General features: G+C 42.5%; 1 protein-coding gene across 7 annotated transcripts in view; it reads right to left on the reverse strand.

Annotated features, from left to right (window-relative positions):
* The window catches only part of ARHGAP10 (Rho GTPase activating protein 10), a 253,278-nt gene that overhangs the window by 25,171 nt on the left and 211,745 nt on the right, over window positions 1-16,362 (reverse strand). For all 7 annotated transcript variants that reach the window (XM_054690276.1, XM_054690272.1, XM_054690274.1 and 4 more), the window contains one exon: window positions 709-853. In XM_054690276.1, the coding sequence (XP_054546251.1) occupies window positions 709-853 (145 nt within the window). The remainder of the gene's footprint in view (window positions 1-708; window positions 854-16,362) is intronic.

The following is a 16,362-nucleotide window of genomic DNA, read 5'->3' on the forward strand; positions in this document are numbered from 1 at the left end:
GGGCTGTAACTTGATGAACTAATCAAGCAATGCCATGTCATCATCAGGGGCGTTTGATGCCCCAGCGCCCCTACTCTGTGCTGATGACTCCACAGCTCCGTTCCGCAGCAAGGTGCACCCTCACGCGGCCAAGCCTGATTATTCACGGTGTTCTGTTTGTGTCGGTATTGTTTGTTCTAATATATTTGAGTTGATCTGCCCATGCCCGGCAGGAAACCAAACCGAACAGATAAAATCAGATATTTCATCCATCCCTTGTCAAGTATGCAGGGAGCAAGAGAGCAAATAGAGCAGAATGCGAGCATAAAGCTCTCAGAAACCCACATAACTCAAACATCATTCCACAGAGAGTTCCAAGAGTCCATCGATCACAACGCATGTCTTCTCACATCGCCAAACGTTTGCATAACTAGGAAGCAAACAGCAAAAGTAGGACATAACAAATTTCCTCTGTGCAATCCCAAACTGCCACGAATTGAACTTGAAGACAGATCTGAGAGCGCACCAGTCACCCCTTCTACCCTGGAAACACAGAGATGTTATTCCAGAAATGCTTCTTCTGTGGAAACTCAACCTTTCGCATCCCCCGCCACTGGAGAGCAAAGGTCCTCAGATGTTAAGGCGGCAGTACCCGCTGTCCACAGAATTCGCAAAAGCAAGATCCTGGTCCGCCTGCCCTCAGCAACAAACACAAACACAGGTACTTACGCAGGAGATGCCCAGTCCCCAAAAGCGCCCCCATCTGTGGGAAGGTGGTTTTTGTCTGGTCCAGCCACTGATGTGGGTGATGGGGAGGAAAGTGAGTCTAGACTGCCAGTGGGGGTGCCCTCCTTTGGAGGATTAGGGCCATCACCTGGGGAGGGAAAGAAAAGGTGTCAACATTCAATCAGAGGAGAAAAGGCAATTCCTCCAGTGATTATATGGCATCATTTGATTAGTCAATCAAATTATATCCAAAATTACATTTACAATTCAGCCTGAGAACATTTAGGTATCCAAACTTGAAAGCCTTTGCCTTTTTTTTTTTAAACCAAAGACACTTAAAATAAATCAGAGATAATACATAGTGAAGGGTTTTCCCCACAAAAAAAAACACAATATCAAGTCAGATCAAATGGAAGATGAAAGCCTTAATGGCGGCCACCATGACTCCCCAGCCCATAAGCAGCACAGCTGCGTGTGATGATAACCTCAGGAGCAGCTCAGAGCACACACCCGCCCCCCCACCCCCAGGACCCAGCCTCCCCTCCTTGTCACGACGCTTCCCAGGGCCGCTGCCAGTCACCACTTAGCACATAATAAATTAAACAACTGTAGAGGAACCTCGTCTTCTGGGCTGGCGTCTTGAATTACAACTTAATGGCTCCACTTATTAAATCCCGGACACAGAGAAACTTCCATTTCCCGGTGAACATTTAGGGAGGATGTTATATGTGAAGAAGGCCCCTGCAGCGGCCTGAACCAAAACTAAGGAGCGTTTTCTTAATGGGCTGCATGCTGTAGTCATTCATAGAGGACCGTTTTATGAAATAGGTTTAGTGTCATTTGTGCGCATTATGGGCTTGGGTGGAAAATCAGAAGACAGGAAAGGGAACACGCCAGAGCAGCTGTGTCCCTGAGCTGGGGTCTTGCTTTCACAGTGCTCACTGCCACCATCCACCTGCCTGTATAGCGCCCACTCAGAGCTTGGAGCCCCCAGCCTACTTCACAGTCCCCACTAAATATTACCTGCCCCCTGGGGCCTTGAAGAGACAGCGACATTCTGTTACAATGGAAGGACTTGGGGTGGAGTTTAGAGGGGTTGGGTCACCACAGCTGGTCAACACACTGCTGTGGAAGCAGATGACAGACAACATGGAAGTGCAGCTCTGCCGCCCGCCGGCTTCCTACTGATGGAACCTTTATTTCACCTCAGTCTTAGGTCCAGAAACAGAGCAGGCATGAACGCCAAAAACAACAAGGAACCTGCTCTGTGGAAACCATCTCAGATGGATTTCAGTTCTAGTAATGAAGCACAAGAGAAATGAAAGAATCTAAATTAAACTAGATCCCAAGATGCTAATCACAAAGACAGACTGTGCAAAGTCATTCTCATTTAACACTGACCGAGCTTACAAGTTAGACTAAGAAATGGAGATCTTTGAAATGGAGATCTGGAAAGACTGGATGCAGGGAAGGAGCTAGAGATGGTAGTAACAGCCACAAGAAGAGATTCTTATGGGAGTAGTTAGAAATACCAGGATGGTCCTGTGTGGAAGATTCTGGAAAGGGAGAGTTCTCTGAGATTTTTCCTTCCTAAGCGTGTTGTTAGGAAGCACAGGAGGTACAACGGGCAAGAGTTGAATGGGATTTCTGCAGGCAGAGCTCCTCTCTGGCAAGTATCCCTGTGAAGGTTTGCTCTGCCCCCATCACAAATGTGCAGTCTAGAATATTCTGACTCCTCTTTCAGTGATGTCATTTTTTCCAGAGCTCTTTACCACAAAAGGGTCCAGCTAATTGGAGTAATTCAGGCTCAAAGACAAGGGTCAATATTTTCAGGCAAACAAGCAAAACTCGCTGATGCATGACTATGCAGGTCTTTGATTCTTATTCTGAGATACAGTCCACTTTGAAACAAAGGCTGCTTCTTCCCCTCTCCTTGTCAAGCTCAAGTCCATCTAATTCTTTTCTGCAAATGAGCCTCAAAGCAAAGGGCTGGACCCTACTTTGGGTTCCTCAGTCTTCCTCAGCGATGACTCCCTTTAGAATTAAGAAGGTACCAAATGTCACCCCAGCACAGAGTCTAAAGTAAAGTCCGGAACATTTACTGGCACCAGAGCCGCCCACTCAGGGCTTGGCTAGAAGGAGCAAAATACGCTCGGTTCTAAAGCAGAAGAGAATCACTTCAACAGAAAGTCAGATGCAAGCAGCTTTCCTAATTCAGGAGGCTGGATCCCGGCCCTCTGCTGTCTGGGCTTCCTCCCCTGTCTGCACAGCAGGGCATGACACAGCAAAAGCAGTAAATGAGAGTCTTGGACCAGCTCTTCCCTGATTCATTCCTACCAGGAGAAACCTGTCAATGAGCAGTGTCTGTGGAGAACTGAAGAGCAAAGGTCTAAGGTTACTTTCAAAAGATGCCTGAAATGTTTTTACCAGCAAATACACTAGCTCGTCATGTGGCCTCAAACCCTCTTTCCAAGGAGGCTGACACAGCACAAATCACCATTCAATATATTAAATCATAATCTATTAAGATTTTCTCTCTTCCTTCCTGCCAACCCTCGAGTAAAAAGAATACTGGTAAGAACACAAAAACCAATCAAAGGGGTCCTCCACCCCTCCCCGTGTGCACAAAATTCCTTTCTCCTTCCTGTTGGCTGAGCTCATCTACAGAGAATCACTGAATTCCAGGGAACACTAATACTGGGCACATAAACATAAATATGTCGAATCACTTCTCAAAATTCACCAAAATCAAAGGACTGCTTTTGACCTAGTAGGAAAGTAATGTTTGTGTCTTTTTTCCCCCATTATTGTTCAACAATTTCTGGAATCAAGATTTTTAAACCTTATGAAACTAATTTGTACTTGAGAATTAAAGTCAGATACTCTCATCATTTTCCACCTTTCATTTCTTTTGAGTGTCACACAACCTCTCAGGTGTTACCTTTCACAGGTATCTACAGACAGACAAGCCACCTGTGAGGAACGAGGGTGTTCAGAACGAGAACAAAAATGGAGCTGAGGGACTTTTGTTATGAGCAGGCTCCGAGATAAGAGGCTCACCAGAAATAGAACCACCATCAAGAAGAGAAAACATCTTCCTCACAACACCCGCTTAATTCCCACCTTCTCCACCCAGCACTTGCCAACCGCCTGTTCTGCCTGGCTCTCTTTCTCACAACTACGAGCAAGCATCAAGTTCGAGTTTCACTGTCACCTACTGAGTTCATGACCTGGTTTTAGCTCCCTGTGTCCACTGTGCATTTTTGGAGGGTGGAAGCTATGTCTCAGGCTTGGTTATCCTTAAAGCACACAAATCAGCCAGGCCTGGGTGGCTGGGGGAAACACGGTTTCGAGTTTTCCCTCCCTCTTCATTCATTTCTGCTTTGTCTTGCTCTCAAATGTACTTCCTCACAATGATGATGCCAAAGACAGTTCCCTCTGAGTCCCTTACCTTTACTTGCTGCCTCGCACTTAACCTGAAATGGTGGATGGTACAAAGCACAGGGATTTCCTGGATTCCTCAGAAAGGGATGGTCTACTCAACAGTAAAACTATTTTGCGCCCCTCTCTCTTAACTATCATGGCATATGCATTAGCAGAAGGAAGAAGAAAAAAAAATAAAAAGGGGCAGGAAAGACAAAAGGGAAGCACAAAAAGAAAAAAAAATGTAATGTATCAGTTGAACTTAATTCTAACAAACTTCCCAGTTATGCATCTGGTGAACTGTGCACACTATTCAGGTGCTCCTGGCAAACAAATTCACTTTGTCAGGTCAGAATGATCTTTGGTGTTCTAAGTATCAAAATCTAAATATCAAAAAGTTGATCATTGGAATCAAAAGAAAAAAATAGTAGAACAAAGTAATGGTGCTTTTAAGAAACCAGTAATGTGTTTACAATAAAGGCCAGTCAGGAAATTTCCAGTCAAGATATTTATGAGATGTGAAGTGAAAACTCACCTCCTCTGCCACATAATGTCCAACAACCACAAACATGACAAAATAACACTTTAAAAATAAATAAAAATATATAACTGCACTGAAAAAAAAAACATTTACACCTCTCTGAGAGACACTCGGATGCAGAGGTTGGTGGGAGCACACAGCAAAGGCCTGCTGACTCCAACTTCATCTACACATGCAGAAGCAGCTGATGTTCAAGTCCTCTGGTGTCCCTACCACAACACACCCCAAAACACCTACTAAGTGCAGGCACTCTATTTGGAACTAGGGCTGGGAGGCCAAAACCCTATGCCCAAGTTTCCAGTTTGCCTGGAGAAGTAAATTGACACACCTCCACACCCTGACTACCCCAAGGATAAGCGCCATGAGCACGACCACCAGTAAGACCTGGTCCTGAACCCAGTAGAGGTGAGGCCCAGAGAGGAAGGAGGAGGAAGTGATGCCAGATGCACCATCCTCGTGTGTGCACACAGTTCACACAGGACTTGTTAAAGACAGTTTCCCAAGAAAACTAAGATCATCAGCAAACTCAACAAATGTCTTAAAAATTCAAATTTATTACAGATCTGTAAAAAGGAGACAGTAGTAAAGTGAAATTACAAATATCCAATCCCAGAAGAAGCAATAACTTGAAAGAAATATTTAAATGAATAAAAACCAATAACCAATTCCTCAAAGTTAAAGGAACTTCAAAGACCTTAATTTAAGGGACTCAAGGCCAAAGAGGAAACTACAGAAATATTTCACGTAAGATATAAAACTGGGGCCTCCTGGTGGCACAGGGGTAAAAGTCGCAGTATTATCAAGCTATCAGCAGCCACTGCGGCATGAGTTTGATCCCTGCCAGGAAGCTGACCCACATGGTGCAGCAGACCTCTCCTGTCTTCACCCTCTGCTCCCCTTAGAAGTGTATTTCAGTAGATCCGCCTGTTCTGCTCTCGTCTCTATCTCTGATGAATCCTCTCACCCCTGCATCCCCTACACCCCTATTCTGGTATGCATAAATAAATAAATCTTTAAAAGACACATACTTGAAAATTTTAAGAACATCAAATATGTAGGGGGAAAAAATTACTGCTATAAACAAACAAAAGACCAGGACTGGCATCCATGTTCTCAATAGCGATAGTGCGCAACAACACTGAATGATGGGTTTAAAGTATTTAAAAGAAGAAATTTGAGCATAGCATTGTATATTTAAACTACCACTCAAAGGTTTGGGTATATAAAACAAAGAGACACCCTACTGATTGGGAGAAAATTTTTGCACTCCATACAACTGATAAGGGACTGATTACAAAGATCTACAAAGAATTCACATGACTCAACAAAAACAAAGTAAACAATGCAGTGAAAAAATGGGCAGAAGAGCTAAAAAGACACTTCTCAAAAGAGGAAATGCATATGGACAACAGTTATATGAAAAAGTGTTCAAGATCCCTTATAATCAGGTAAATGCAAATCAAAACCACAATGAGATACCACCTTACACCAGTGAGAATGGCACACATAAAAAAACTCACAACAACAAATGTTGGCGAGGATGTGGAGAAAAAGGAACTCTCCTGCACTGCTGGTGGGAGTGCAAACTGGTCCAACCACTATGGAGAGTGGTGTGGAGATTCCTCAACCTGCTAAAGATGGAGCTTCCATAAAGTGAAAAGCTAATATGCTTAACCACTATTTTATGAATTAATGGCATGTCAGACTTTCTTGGGTGGGGGAATCCTAAATCCTAAGTGAAACTGATTAGAAAATATGATCCAACATATAAAACTCCTCTTGACAACAGAGAAATAAATGACATGGCTAAACACGATCTCTTTCACTGTTCAGGGTGGTGTTGACCAAAATTAGGTGGAATCTTTCACCAGCAGGGGTCAAACAAAGTTTCTGTGGCTCATATCCACCCCTCCCCTGCTCCCTTAGTGCCTGCCTTCATTCTCCTGTCCTGCTGTTTGCTATCATTTAAATGGGGCTGCCCCCAAACTACCAATAATGTCTTGCTTAGAGCCTTTCAACATCATCATGGCCCAACTGGGTATGTGCTCTAAGAATGCAGCACCAGAAGATTCAAGCACCAAGAAAACAGGCTTAATATATGAAATTGAAGAGGACTCTGAGAGTGAGGAGGAGACATGGGCTACATACTCAAGGATAAAGCAATCTGGGTAGAAGTCACAGCAGAAAGACAACAGTTCTGGGAGTGAAGTTCATGGAAAGAGCCTGAAGCTGGGACGGCTTTATGAAATGCTGCAGTAGAAGGAGAGTTTTGTTTGTTTTGCTTATATAAGCCTGTGCAAAACATAACCTTTGAACTAAGCAGAAAATATGCATGCTGCCCTAGTTTCCGCCATGTGGCAGATATTATGACATCAATAAAACCTCCTCTGAGCCACATTAGTTTTTCTTATGTTACCCGGGATATACAATGGGCTGAAAAGGACAGGGGAACCTACTATGAGAAACAGTACTCCCAAATCACTTCACATGTATTCTGACCCAATTTCTGCTTTGTTAAAATAAAGGTCGAGATGCTCTATTTCACCACACCAAAGACTAGTCTCTATTGCTGCACTATTATAAATTAGAACAAGGAGTAATGCTGGCTTCCTTCTTCTCCCCTCCCCCCAACCGTTCAATGTATTGCTGGACTTGGCACTGCATGTAAAGCCTAATGCTGAAAAACAAATATGGAAGTGACCTGTCAAAATAAAGCAAAACCTGTTAAGAAGCTCAAAACATAGGCCAGGAAGAACTATATCATATAATCTTACACGTTAGTTTTTCTGAACTAGAAAAGCACACACACGAGCACACACACATGCACAGGGTTCCCTTATTAAATTAGTATGCTAAAGATGGGATGGAGAACTCAAGGTTTGATTTTAAAATGGAACTTTTGAAATTGCTAGTGGAACAGGGTATCTTTCTTTAAAATAAAAATCCAACTCTACCATCCAAAGGGAATTCGGCACCGTCCATGTAGTAGGAGGCAGTAAACGAAAAGGAGGTGGTCTAGGCTGGATGATCAGAAAATCTTCCCTAAGTCTTACATTAGGGAAAAGGGGGAGGCGTATAAGAAATCAACCCTGCCAACTGCCCATTAAGGCAAGAAAGCTATCTGTGTCTCCCAGCAGTGGGAGGTGCACTGAGAGACGGGTGATAACTGCCGTGTGATGGGAAAGATTCTAAAAATCCCACTTACCCCAATTCTCAGTTCACTGCAAGCCAAGGCAGTGTCCGGCTGGGCAGAGGGCCAGGCGCCCCAGTTCCTCTCATTTCATCTCACCCTCAGCAAACAAGGCAAGTCATCGTGGGCAGGGTAATAAAGCTAATAACATGCTGATTAATGATAGCCCAAGGTCAAATGAGAATCATTCACTTGAGTAATATGATTTCTTTATCTGAAATCACGTCTAGGAAGCAAAAGAAATGCAAATGGAATAAGCCCCCATCCCCCAACCCCAGAAGCACAAAAATCGAAATTATACAGACATGTGCATCTCAGGAAAAACAAGAGAAAAGGAGGGCAATTCCTGAACTATAAATTGAAGTCATTACTTTAAGGTCTGAAAAGATGTATTGAAATTGTCATAAAATTATAAAACAGATTTTGCTTACTATTGCCTAGAGATTAAAAAAATAAGCATCATGCTTATCCCCCAAAGCTACTGGACAGCTGTGATATGCAGAAAGTATATGGTAGGAAAAGCCGGGGAGGGAATCAGCTATGTTAGAATCACATGACATAAAACACAGACCCCATTACAGCGTTCTAACAGCAGCTAATAAGCATTAGGTTACAACTCCAGGAACCACCTCTGCAACTTGCAAAGGTCGATGGGAGTCTGTAGCAATTCAATTATAAAGTGAGTAAGAACAGTTTGGTTGCAATGTCAATAGAAGTCAAAGCAAATTGCTTTACTCGGTAAAGCAGAGGGCATTTTTATATCATAATCACAGTCCTGAGGCATTATTTAGAGACCATGATTTCTGCCTACATAAACAAATAAAAAATATAACAACCATGTGCTATTATCCTTAGGAACTGAAAAGTAATCAGATATTGAATCAAACTGTCTTCCATAAACTTTAGAGGAAGGCTGACACCTTGACAGCTCAGGAAATTTAGAGCAGTATGCTCAGAACACAAGCTCCAGACCACAGAGGCCAGGAAGCTTGTGCACTCCTGACCTGTCCCCTGCCCTCCCCACCTGTGATTCTTCTCAGCTAAAGAACGCCAATCATTACCTACTGCCAGGCTCAGAGGCCAGTAATCCTACACAGTACACTGGCCCGGGGGAGGGGAGGTGGGTGGGTGGGTGGGGAACAGGACATATAAAAGACACCATTACATTTCCTATGAAAGTCTGCCAAACATGAAAAGGTATTTGGAGCCTTGTACTTCATAATCAGGCTCAACTTACTTGTCCTTGCCGGGGGGGTTGGGGGGAGAGACATGAGAAATCTTATTGCCCCAAATTCATGAGGCTTAAAAGGGAAAAAATGTAAAAGCAAGAGGAGGACAGGTATTCAAATCCAAGCAAGTTTAAATTCAAGCGCAATCACAAACAAGTCTACTATTCAATAAAACTCTTTGTGCCTAAGTATTTCCAGGGAGAGCAACCCCTTAAATGCTAGATGCAACCCAAGGAGTAGGCAGAAGACACATTTCATCTCACAGGAGCAGCTAAGCAGCAAGAGCATCACGTCCAGTGGCACGGCGAGGTCTTTGCGCAACACCCAGGAGGGGACACACTGCTTTCTAGAGCTCTGCTTCATTCTATTTCAAAATCTTCAACCTATACTCAACCTACCAGGGGCCAAGCACAGCTTGCATCTGTGTGGAGCTGAAAGTTGCATGACTTAAATGCACATATACAGGAGCCCCCCTCATTCGTGGTTTCGCTTCTCCCAGTCTCAGTTACCAGAGGCCCACCTAAACACAGTAAGCTTTCTTCTTCGTCTCCAAAGCCATAACCCTGCAGCCCGTACAACACCACCACCCATTCTAAATGGAAAAACTAAGAAGCACTTTCAAAGTTAGAAAAGAACAAATCACTGTGTTGTTTGAAATATACAGAACAACTCTAAAGGATGACGAGAACCAACCATGTCTGCTGACTCCGGGAAGAGCTACTGGCTGTGGGACTTAGGATCAGGATGCGGAAGAAGGGTGAGGAACCAGACCTTGAGGTCAAGCTACCTGTCTTGAATCCTGGTTTTGTCAATGAGCACCTGTGAGACCTCGGTGAGTGTGACCCTTGCCAGGCCTCAGTTTCCCAAACTATAAAATACCTGTAGGGGCCTCCCTGGTGGTGCAAGGGGTTAAGCATCACACTACGAAGCAATCTGCAGCCTCTGCAGCATGAGTTCGATCCCTGGCCGGCCAGGGAGAAACCCACATGGCGAGGCAGACTTCTCCCATCTCGCCCACTGCTCCCCTCAGCAGTGTATTTCAGTCAGTCTGCCTGTTCTGTTCCCCGCTCTGTCTCTGGTGAATCCTCTCACCCCCCACATCTCTGCCCTGTACCCCAGCTCTTGTATGCATAAATAAATCTTTAAAAAATTTAAATTAAAATAAAATAACATAAAATACCTGTAGGATTATTATAAAGATTACCTGGTTTACTACAAATTAACTAACAGTTTCTGGCATATCATATGGTGGATGTAGCTGTTCACTATTATTTCCCTCCAAATGTTGCCTTCTGTTGAAGTCTTATTAACAATTTTAAGAAAAAGAGTTTACCTTTAAAGAACCAAGATAATAAACAGAGACTGAATCACTGTTTCTATTCTGACATGGAGAGAAAAATAAAATCATGACCATAACCACATTTCAAGCTCAAAATATCAAGCTGCTGATCACAGAGGGCAAATATTATTAGTACATGCAAAATGTCAGCCCAATAGTTCATTTTAATAGACTTGAAGATGTGTTGGTCACCCACCGGTGAAATTCGACTCCTCGAAATATTGCTCAGAAGGCACCCTGGGGTGCCATGGAAGGAAGGAGAAGGAGCCTCCTGAGGGAGCCAAGCTGCCAACTCACTAGTGAGAGCTGGTAAAAGGCCAGCAGGGAGCAGCGGGTGCAGAGTGCTCTCCACATCACTCACTCACACCCATGTTCTTTTTCCTCAAGAGCTCGAAAGGAGTCCATAAGTACAAACAAACCGGCCACAAGTTTGTTTAGTTATATTAATTATAAACAAGTCTCCTGTCCTGGTAGTTTTTAATCACCGTCCATAAGGGTATTCTAAGTAATAGGAGTGGCTCGGAATGGGTGACTCTAAAATAATACCTTCCCCTTCAAGATTTCTCCTGCCCATCCTTTTGGCTACCAAGGAAAACATCTCAAATCAGTCACTCTTGACAGCCTCAAAAATTCTATTCCATTCAGGATAAACAATACTTTGGTTGGTTTGAAAAGAAGTTTCTTAGACAGCCCGGCTACCTCCTACGCTGTAAGAGTTTCAAAGAGGGCTATAAAGAGACTGACAGCTGCTTGAATTCAGAACTAGAAATTAAAATAAAAGCTATTAGAAGTGAAGAAAGAGCCCACACCGCAGGGAGACAAGCTTGAAAGAATTTTTCTCTCTTCTATAAATTCAAGTTACCTGCCATGAACTTATTTTCACCACAGAAGCAGCCATGTGCTTTTTAATGGCATTCAATAGGCTTTTGCCTCTCCAGAGAAAGAGGAAAATGTTCGTCCCACACAGAAGCATGGTTAAGATTACATAGAAGTCACACAAGACGTTGCCTTTTGCTTTGTCACTGGCGCTGGGGGGCTGAGCTTCCGGGAGGCTTCTGGGGAGAAGCCAGGGCAGGGGAGGAAGCTTGCATGATTTATGGGCACGCCACAACTCAATTACAGCCCAGAAATTTCTGGCTGCCTTTTCCAACCCATTGATCTCATCATTGTAACAGTGAGTTAAGAAATAATCTGTCTACATATGCTGTCACTGGTTCAACCTGGTCTTGGATTTAACTTCACAACACAGCCAATCATGCTCTGAGGAGGCAGCGAGAGGCCTTGGCTCCCGGGGAAGTATTATCCATCCAGAGTCCACCCATGAAGCGTCATGCAAAAAAAATGAAGAGACTCAGGATTGCCAAGCTTAAGACAAAGACCTGCTTGTGCCCAGTTACTGGAGCAGATTATAATTCTGCGCCAGGCTGATGAGACAGACAGATGAGGGCTCATCAACTGCTATGGGAAGGCCCATGTCGACACGGTTTTTACACCGGTCCTTCTCACCCACAAGTTTTCCGACGACATTTGGGGGCAGGGGGCGGAGATAGAGTAGTTGCAATTCACGGACAAAAGCAAATTTCCATGAGGGAGGTTTCTAAAGACACTTTCCTGAGAACTGAGATCATGCAGCTATCTTAAAAGTCAGCAGACATCCCTGACTTCTACTAAAAATCAGTGTCTCTGACTAGAGTGGGCGCCTCTCATCCTTTAAGAAGAGCCAATAAGTGAATGTCGGTGTGTGTCTGTGAAAAAACAGGAGAAAAATGAGCTCTATGTTGTTCATAGTTATGAGATGCATCTTCCTCTAAGAAGATACATCATTTTAGTAATTACTGAATTTTTTCCACTGACTTTCCATATACACTATTTTGATATGTTTTATACAACTTTTACTAATCCTCTTGTCCAGGGCATTTATATACAGCTATAGGTTCTGAAGACATTAACAAAGTAAAACATTTTTTTTTCCTTTTGATGGAAAGCTGGCCTAAATATTAAAAAATATACTAAAACATGGCTGGTAGCATCTGTTTTGATTACCTTAGCTTCATCCTCAACGAGTCAGTTAAAAGTCACAACAATTTGTTCTCACATCTCTTCCAGATATCCATTTTATTTTCCAGTCCTGCTGTTAGTCAAAGCCCACTTCAACCTCTGCAGTGGTGGGGAAGTCGTGCCACATCTACCTGACCCCCAAGATTGGCCACAGGTCTGTCTCAAAAAAAAAAAAAGGTGATGACATCACCTGGGCAACTGGGGGACTAGAAGGGTCTGAGGATAACAGCAAAACTGATGCTAACTCAGAATAGACAGGTCCAGATTAAACTGATACCTTCAGCCTCTGCCTCATCATCAAAGCCCTCAAGGAACCAAGAGGCAGGAAATAGCAGAAAAATACTGGATTGTCGGAAAAGTCATGACACAGTTTTGCTTGAAAAACAGAAAAAAATACGTCATGACTTTTCCGACAACCCAATATTATGCACAGTGGAAAGCTCACTTCTGATTAGATTGTCAACACAGCCCCACAGCTGTGGCACTGATCTTTAGCTACAGAACTTTCTGGAACAGTTAAAGGTCCTGGGGAATGCTTAGTCTGTGGCTGCAGGGTTGACAGCTGCCAACCTCAGGGCGTCACAGGTGACATCAGCAGAGGTAGGTGCTGCAGAGTCCAGCCAATTAGGAGCTACAAAGAAAATGTTTCCATAAAAGATTGTTTGGCACACACACAAAGAGAGGTAGTAAGGACATAACATTGGAGTGGGCAGGAAAAAAAAAAATAATACATTAAACCTTGTTAGAGTTACTCTAAGTTATACAGAAATTTAAAAAAACAAGACAGTAAGAGTGAAATGAAAGCAAACCACTGACTTCTTTTTTTAGCACTTACATCCTACTTCATATTTTGCTATTTCACACCAAACAACTTAGTCAAATCTACTCAACTTCGAAGTTCATGAGTTTCTGAAAAGCTATATGTAAAAGAACAATATGGTTTCTACAAAATAACAGTGGGCATTTCAGTAAGGATATAATGGCTGCTCTATTTTAAGAAATCTGGCTGGATCCTATATCCATTTCTGTTCACATCAATCATCATTAATGATCCTTAAGCAAGTAATTAGAATATTAACATCTTTTACAAATAATAAGTTTAATATCATTTTAATCATATATTACAAAGAAACATAATGAGCATTGTGTATGCAGTATGGTTAAATGTGCCAGTGCCAATTAAAGTCATTATGAAAGTAAAGATACTAAGTGTTTTTAATTAAACTGGTCATCTCTCAATTGAGAGTGGTGTGGGGTTGAATAAAACATAATAAAAATCATATCTGACAAGCCGAGGGCTGGCTAGCTAGTATTCCCTGCATCCAGGCCCACCCTATTTCGGTTTAGGCAAGCAGGCTTGCTGACTCTGCTAATAATGACTTTTTGATCTCCTTGATGGTAAATGGAAACCAATTCTGAGTATTTCCAGGGCTGGATGTTTGGTACATCCCAAGTTTCATACTCTAGTCAATGTAGAAGAAGAAATAACATACCACAAACCACTTCACTCAAATACCAAATCTGTGACCAAATCCCAGGGCTGAAAAGAACCTCTAGCCATCTAACCTGGGTCCACGAATCCTGGCAGATAATCTACCTAACTATTGAACAAAAATTATTTATCCTGGATTTTATTAAGTCAAATTGAACTAACACTAGAGTGCACAAATAGGAGGGAAGAGAACATTTTGGCATATAAAGTTTCCATAAGATTCATATCAAAAGAAAAAAAAGGAAATCACAAAAATAATCAGCCAGAGTTGATTGGATCAGCATACTTTATCCAAAACTAGAACATGGGAGTGATGCTACTGCCATCAATAAGAAAAAGCATAACAGAAGATTAAACTTCTTGAAACCTTCCAGCAGAGCTGAAAATTAAATAACTGAGGTCAGTCACTGAAAAACATTTAAGCCCCAGTGACACGGATAATTTTTTTTTGGAGGGGGTAGAGTTTTCAATATGCTAAGTGACATCCAATGGCATAATTTTCAGTATCCATTCCAGGTATGCTTCCTTGTAAAAGCATATGCACTATCTCTCTTCATTTCCCTTTAAGTATATGTAAGATACAAAGCCAACTTTACTTTCCCTGAAATAATTTTCTTCCATAAGCTTAAGTTTCACTGCCTAACAACAAATAATTGGGGGAAGGGGAGATAAGTACTATTTCCATTTGCTTTATCTCATGACTGCTAAGGTCAAATAAAATCATTCTATCACTAAACTCATTGACTTTCCTCAATCTGATAACTTTCCCAAAGAAGAAAAAAATCCAAGACTGTAATCAGAAGGAGTAAAGTTATAAAATATAAAATATAGATTAAAACATATCATGACCAGAAAACAGACTAAAGGAGCTAACAATCTTCTTTATTCCCTTCCAATCAAATGATTAAGAACTGTTCTACCACCTAAAATAGAGGAAAGCCGTGACTGTACACCATCTCGAATATTTCCATTAAAGATGGGTTGAATAACACTTCAGAAGCTTGCTCCCCATTCATAGTCACTTAGCAGTCGAGATAAGTACACGTGCACATATGATTGGATATTATGATTTAATTCTCAAAAGTACCAGAAAAAGAGCTATGGATTCTAAGCCAAAATGTCCCTCTTTGGTCATGCCCATTATGACATAGGGTCAATAAGCCAAGGATGGCATTGGCCTATGTCTTCTTGATTTCTTTTTCCTCTCCCACTTTCTAACATTTGCCTCTTTCACTATTTATTAACACTGGAGGACAAGTGAGAGATTGAAAAAGGTGCAATTCAAACCAGTCTGTTTTACTCCTTATTAGCAACTCTGCTGAGATTGAGTGAAAGTGAGAAAAGAGAGAGAATTAAAAAGTTAACCTGGAATCAGAAGTTGAAACTCATGTCTAATGGAAGTCTGAAATTACAGGCTGATTTTAACGAGTCATACCCTTCCTCTCAAAAATAAGAAAGAAAGAAAAGAAGGATCTGACTGTAAAACTAATACTTGTAAGATGTCTCAAAAGAATACCGGAACACCTTAGCCCCCCGTGTTATCCTGGGAGGCACTCTGAGCACCCTGAAGACCCCCCCTGAGTCAACAGAATGGAAGACTGGCTGCTGTTTGCTTACGTGGAACTTTGGATACTGATTATCTGGACATTTGATACTAAAGCTTCTTAATATGAAGATGAGGTACTCTTGTTTCTACCTTCATTCCCTTCCTTCCTCTGACAGTCATCTTACAATTCCAAACCAATATAACCTAAATAGCTTGAAAGGATAACAAAGATAGCTCCTCATCCCCCAAAAAAAGGATGAGAAGAGGATGAAAAATGAAGACTAATTCCAAATTCAGGAAATGGCCACAAAAGGGATGGAGTTCCACAGCAGAAGAGGCACAGTGTCAGCAGACACACCAGCTGAGAATGCAGGTTTGGAGACCAGGATTATCTTACTCCACACCAACCACCACGAGATCACAAATCAGCAATTGGGGGCCCCTCCAGAACTCATGGTCTTGTTTTGTAGGGACCTGTGCTTAAAAGTCAATATTCCAGGCTTTCTTTACAAAGGAGGCAACGTGGCAACACTGGGACAAGAGGGTTATGTGGCCACAGTAGCTGGCCCATGCTGGCTTGGAGGAGACGCGACAACTTGGCTTTGCCAGCATCTCACTGCAGCCCAGTCTCCACGTAAGCACCACAGGCAGGACAGTTAGCCACTCTGGCCATGTGATGAGATACCTGCCTGAGGAAAATGTCAGAAACGCGGCAAGAGAGGTGCAGGAGCCACAGACTCATGTGCAACTGTGAGCTGTGCCTTTAATCTGGATGCATTTAGCATTAGACGACTCTATCAGCTCCTCTCATAAAAGATCTGCTTTAATTTTAGTTCCCT

This window comes from Talpa occidentalis, unplaced genomic scaffold, assembly GCF_014898055.3.
Source record: "Talpa occidentalis isolate TD23 unplaced genomic scaffold, MPIMG_talOcc4v2.1 talOcc4.8, whole genome shotgun sequence".
NCBI classification, from domain to species: domain Eukaryota; kingdom Metazoa; phylum Chordata; class Mammalia; order Eulipotyphla; family Talpidae; genus Talpa; species Talpa occidentalis.